Source organism: Python bivittatus, unplaced genomic scaffold (assembly GCF_059951505.1).
Source record: "Python bivittatus isolate LINGU-HERP-01145 unplaced genomic scaffold, Pbiv_v1 ctg000020_np1212, whole genome shotgun sequence".
Lineage (NCBI taxonomy): Eukaryota > Metazoa > Chordata > Lepidosauria > Squamata > Pythonidae > Python > Python bivittatus.
Genome location: NW_028277030.1, coordinates 98743027 through 98749026, shown reverse-complemented (window position 1 = coordinate 98749026; position 6000 = coordinate 98743027). Strand labels below are relative to the sequence as shown.

The 6000-nt window shown below is 45.1% G+C and overlaps 1 protein-coding gene across 6 annotated transcripts in view; it reads right to left on the bottom strand.

The window, feature by feature from the left end:
• Positions 1 to 1240: 1240 nt before the first annotated feature.
• The window catches only part of TMEM63B (transmembrane protein 63B), an 81359-nt gene continuing 76599 nt past the window's right edge, over positions 1241 to 6000 (bottom strand). For all 6 annotated transcript variants that reach the window (XM_088145104.1, XM_088145124.1, XM_088145108.1 and 3 more), the window contains 2 exons: positions 5633 to 5716; positions 1241 to 3959 (listed from right to left, as the gene is read on the bottom strand). In XM_088145104.1, coding sequence (XP_088001230.1) covers positions 3795 to 3959; positions 5633 to 5716 — 249 coding nt within the window. In that variant the 3' untranslated portion in view covers positions 1241 to 3794. The remainder of the gene's footprint in view (positions 3960 to 5632; positions 5717 to 6000) is intronic.

Here is a 6000-nt window from a genome sequence, read left to right as displayed (position 1 = left end):
CATTCTGTAAATAGAAATCAGATTTGCAATGTTGAAAATACTTATGTTCCACTTATACATTTGGTGTTTAAATTGATTGATGCCTTATTTTTTACGTGTGTTTTAAAAAAAGTTATTTTCTGAGAAAAGTGCTGATGCTATTTCTTTCCTTGAAAAGAGGCTTCTGCTTTCTATCTCATACTCTTTAGAATGTCTTTTCGTGGCTCTTGAGTTTATTTTATACCTGGTAGTGTTCTCTTAAGCACTTTGCAGCCTGCCTGTCCCCCCCCCACCCCCATTTTCAGTCTGAAAAAACCATCATGAGAAAAGTCTCATCATGACATTTCATTTGGAATTTAAATGGAGAAAGCCCAGGAGACAGGAAATCACTGCAGAGGTATACAATGTAAGGCCAGGCGGTATTTTGGATTTGAAGGCAAAAAGGTTGTTCAGAGTGTGTGGAGGTGTTCATATAATGAAAAGCAGTTTGATGCTGGACAAGAAACTGGGAGACTGTGAGTTCTAGTCCTCCCTTAAGCAGAGCAGTTGGCTGGGTAGCTTTGGGCCAGTTACTCTTGCTCAGCCCAACCCATCTCACATGGTTGCTGTTGTGGGAAAATAGGAGGAAGTATTACGTGCACCACCCTGAGTTGTGTAAAATAAAGGCAGAATACAAATCTAATAAATATAGCTCCTTATACCAGCACCCTCTGCATCTACCATGCAACCCCAGCTTCAGGAGTTGCAGAGAGATGCTCCAGTTGCATCTGTTGAACCCCAAATCTCCTTTTTACTTTGAATCTGAACCGCTGCGTAGCCTTAGTCCTGGACCTATTTTTGAGCCATCTTGTAACTAGTGAAAGATCAAGAACGCTGCATCCCATCTATGAGCTTGACACTGGCATTCTTTTTCCTAGGAAATACACTGCTAGCAATTTCTTCTCTGTCCAATTGTATGAAAAAATTTGCAAAACATGTTCAAGAAATGTTTAGTATAGCACTAGAGAGCTTGATGATGATGAATCCACCCCACAGTGAGATCCTCCTTCTTCTCAATGTTGAATCAGCATCAGTATGGTGCTGAGGGAAATGCAATTCCCAGTGGGGTGCTAACATAAAAGTGCACAGAAGTGCTTATCTCTCATTAAATTATCCCCATACATCCTAACTGTGGTGTTGCCTGCTGTTTTTCAAACACTGGTCAATCTTATGTCTTCCCTCCAATCCACTTTTAGATAGTATACACACACACACACAAGCATAATGGAAATATGATAAGTTCCTCTTTTTTCTCCTTTTTTACACAAATATGTACAGGGTATTTATACACATCTCTACACAGACAAAGTGCCAGTTAGAATAGAGCTCCCTGCAGGAGGGGGACACCAATGATCTGCACCCAATGCCTCCAATCCCCACTGGCATCAGCCAGTCCTGCATGGCAGCTGTATATACACAGATGTCAGATCTATCTCCATGTTCCCAGATGGAAGCTGTGGGGCTGATGCAGATCTAGCCTTGGTGACGGGGCTTTAAGGAATATGGTGCCAAGGGACCAGGACAGGAAACTCTGGCATGGAACACATACTATTTCTAGACAGCATTGAAGAAACATCCTGGAACAAACGGTTAAAATAAAATTCCACGTGCAATTTCAGCAGCAGAGTGGCTGTTGCACACAGTGGCCATGACAGCAGGGGAAGAATGAGATGTGCTCAGGCTCCTCTACCCCTCCCAACCAACATCTAGGATAGCTCCAGAAAAGAAACCCCACCACAAGCTGTGGCCCAGCTTCCAAGGGGTGAAATGGGCTCCTCAAACTTTTATCTCTCCTCCTGTAAGGGAAATGGGAAGTCCAGGTCTTTCTCCTACTCAAGAGGCTTAAAGCAAAGGGCTTCTTAGCTGGATTCTTGACAGTCAGCAACTTGCACAGTCTTGACTAAGCCTGATCTTCAGTACCTGTGCTTGAGTACTGATTTACCATGTGGCAAGTCTCCATACTCCTGCTCCCACCTGGCTAATTCACCTCCCTTAAAAAGCTTCAAGCTCCCTGGCTGGAAGAACAAAGGGAGTTAATTTATACCCATCTCCACTGGAGAGATGGATAGAGCCTCTGCCTCTATGTAACACTGGTAGCATTCCTCAAGTACTGATTCTGGCAGGCAAAGGGCAGAGTTGTGCAGAGGAAAGAAGGCAAAACTTTAAGATAGCTTAGCAGCAAAGTATATCCTTCTGCCTAGGTTTCATCCAGAAAAGGGATTCAGCTCAAGAGAGTTGGTTTACCTTAAGCAATATGCCAGGCAGAAGCCCAGAATGTCCAGAGGTGAAAGGGGAAAACAATCGCCCTAAAATCCATCTGAAAAAGCAGGGCCTATATGCCAAAACTCTGTTCACCCTTTGCCTCATCTCTATTCTAAATGGATTTATTTAAAGTGCCCACAGAAAGACCACTTTTGAAGGAAAAGGCCCCAGTAGCTGAATTCCCACCTGGGAAGCAGGTCAAGAGATGGCAACCCTTTGAGTTGTAAGGCAGCTCCTTGGAGTTCCATGCAAGGCTGTGGGAATCGGGAAAGCAGCTGACCTGCCTCTTATGGAATACACAGGCAGCCTCATGCAAGGCTCCGAGGCACAAATGGATTTGCTGGGAAACCTTACAATCCTGGGGATTCAGTGGAAACCTTTCCCGGTCACAAATTTAGAAAACCAACCCTTCTCTTCCTCTCCCTCCTGGGAAATTAGACAGGACAAGAAAGCAGGGTTTTAGTCAGTTCTGAAGGTAAAACACATGTGCAAAGTTGCTGCAGAGCCCAAATCACTGTGCCTCATTCCACATTCAGGGTGGAAGCAGTGGAGAGATACTTGGAGGGGCTGCTCATCCTGCTGAACCCTCTCCTGGCAAGTCCCCTGCACCTCTTCTCACCCTGAAACAGGCACTTTTCCACTGGAGCTACAGGGGTTACCAGCAATTGTTCACTGACACCTGCTGTGAGGCAGCACTCTCCAGTTGTGGCCTTCATTGGGTAGTGTTCATGGCAGCAGGTGGCCTCTTCCATTCAATCCCTCTTACTCTTGACAGCTTATTTACAGCCAGCCTCGGAGAGACCAAATGACCAAGACCAAGGTTATCATAAGGTGGCATCTTGGCCACCTGAGATAAGATGCTTGCTGATGCACAAGCAAGTAGGAAATTTATACACAATTAAAAACAGCTCCGCTTGGCTGGAACCACTGATTCCTGCCAGGTTCAAAGCCACCCATATTCTTAGCTTAGAAATTCAGTACCTTGATTAAAGCTCAGTCCTCATTGGAACCTAATACATTATTAGTGTCTGTGACTCTAGAGAAGGGTAGCAGTCCAGGGCAGGATGGGCTCCCTGCCAGAATAGATTCTTGCCATTAGGAAACACCCAAGCTTCTGATGTCCTTGCTTCAGTTCCTCTCCTTGACACCATGAAGCAGCAAAGTCATTCCTTTGACTCCATCTTGGATTTGTAGGGCTTCAGAAAGTGGGAATGGCAGGTAGCTTATCAGAGACTTTCTGCTCCTACCCTGGGCGGGGGGGAGGAGGAGGAGGGAGAATGATAGGAAAGACAGAGAATGGAGGTCCAATGGTTTTGCCCCACCCTGGAATGAGCAATAATGCAACAGCCAAGTGAGTGGGAGGTGCTGATGGTTGGTGCGGAGCATGTGGTGCTCTTCTTCCCCTTCCTTGGTCTTTCCCTCTATTGCTCATTCACACATACATATACATACAGTGCACAGCAGCCTTGTCAACTCTCAGGACTTCCCTGCCCCCTCGTGCTTTCCCACAATCCCTAATGGTGGATTTCATTTTCTATCAGGCTGTCCTCACACGACTGGAAATCTGTATCATTAATGCCATTGGGGTTGATGAGCTCCTCGTCTTGGGACCCCTGTTCTTCAGACTCAGCCACGTCACCGTCTGGTGGAGAATCCTGTAGCACCTGGGCAATGTACTTCTGTGGAGTGGACAGAAAGGGGAAGAGGGAAGGACCCGTTAGCTCTCTGCCTGTATGGGAAACCTGGCAGCAGAATATGATGGCTGTGCCATGCAGATGGAAGCTTGAGAGCAATCATGCTGGCATCAAAAAGAACCCTATATAATGGTTTTCTTTAGCATGAGGGGGGAAGAAGGAAAAAGGACTACAGACACCAGAGCTTATGTTATAAATGCTAGACCATGTTTGCAACTATGCCTGAGATGTCATGCTTGACTTCTCATTAAGGATGACCTCACTTCTCTTTAAAGATGATCCTAACTCAAGACTGAGGAAACTGGCTCTCCAGGTATGGTTGAACTACAATGTCCAATAGCCACCCCCTCCCCAGCACTGCCAGATATAAAGGATGCTGGAGCTGTAGTTCAATTAACATCCACAAGTTCTTTTCTGAGACATCCAATAGGAGAAAAGTACTGTTTCAGGTGAGAAATAGCTATATGACAGCTCCACTGCTTGCTCCAAAGTTTTCCTGCCTTGTGCTTCTCGATCAGGACCTCTTGATTTGAGCCCTTCTTTTAGCAAGTCAATAGAAAACCACCAAGGTAGGAAGTATTTCTTATGCCTTTTCTTATTCAGAAACCTTTGTGAAGGAGCCTTCATCAAAAGCAGGAATGAACCCACACTGTGATACTATGCAGCCATTCAAAACTTGCTTCATTTGCAATAGTTTGACCTGCTTCTGCAACATCTCCCAGTTCCTTATCAATGAAACTTCATGCTCATAACTCTCGATATGCAACAGCAAAGAGAGAAGCATCCCTATTGACTTACAGGAGCAACAGGACTGAGAGAACACTTTTCAAGTCAAAGGATGATGCAAGCTGTTTTTCCTTCTCCTTTAGAGGGCAAATAGGGAAACTGACAAGTACAGAAGCTCTGCATATTTACCAGAGTGCACATAGGGCTCTGGATCAGCATGGAAGATTTGAAAGGACTTTACATAACAAATACTATGAAAAATGGATGATGATGGAAATGATCACAATTACAGTAATCTCCTATTTTCCCTATGTTTAGTAAAACCAACCAATCTATTTCACATTATGCAAACTAAAGCTGATATTTGGAAGACTTTTCTAAGCTTCTGTGAGCCACATTAGAGCCTGTATAGTGCTCTCTGTGGCATGATTGCAACCATTCACATTTCCAAAGTTCTTGTTCTGGATAATTCAGCGATCTGGAGCATAGGGAAGGGGCGTACCACAAAGCCTTTAATGAATCAATATTCTCATTCCACTTAAAGCTACTTTGCACTGGGAAATGATGGCCCCAGCTCTTTCTGCAGCACTTGGAGCACATGCCAATGTGTTAGAGCCACAAAGCGAAAGAGAAAGGGGGGCACTGACCAGTCTAGTTTCACTGTCCAGCTGAGAGACAAAGGCCAAAAGTGAACAAACAGCACTGGGAAGGGGGCAAAAACTGAGGTTTGCAGGTCCATCATTTCAGACAGGGCCAGTAACAAAGAAGCCTGTTTCCTGCCCATGCTTCTTGGATGCTGCCTGTGTGTAGCCAACCAGGGGGGAACCTGAAAGGTAATCTGTAAAAGCCTCTCCCTCCTCCCCAAAGTCAGACATAAGAGGACACAGAACATCTGGCGAGGCAGAAGGCAAGCGGAGGAGCTGGAGACTCACAGCTGATTTAGGGGCTGGAGGTTGACTGGCAGCAGGCCGCCCATTCTCTCTTCCATCCACGACATCTGCCTCTGTGTGATCAATCTGGAAGACAATAGTATGCCATGAAACAACAGCGAGCCTGGTTGCTGGCCAGTTCTCATACCTCAAGCATGGGGTCTGAAGATGTGATGTAACTGTTGTTATATGAGTTGGGTGAAAATGTCCTCAGGTGCCTGGATTTTATGACTATGTTATTATTGTGACTGTGTTTTTCTCATGTGGCTATGTTGTTTTTTAATTCTATATTAATCATTCAGAGTGCAAGATGATATAATAAATAAAAATATCTCTCTCCAACCCCTCTCCTGCCATCTACTCTGCAGGAG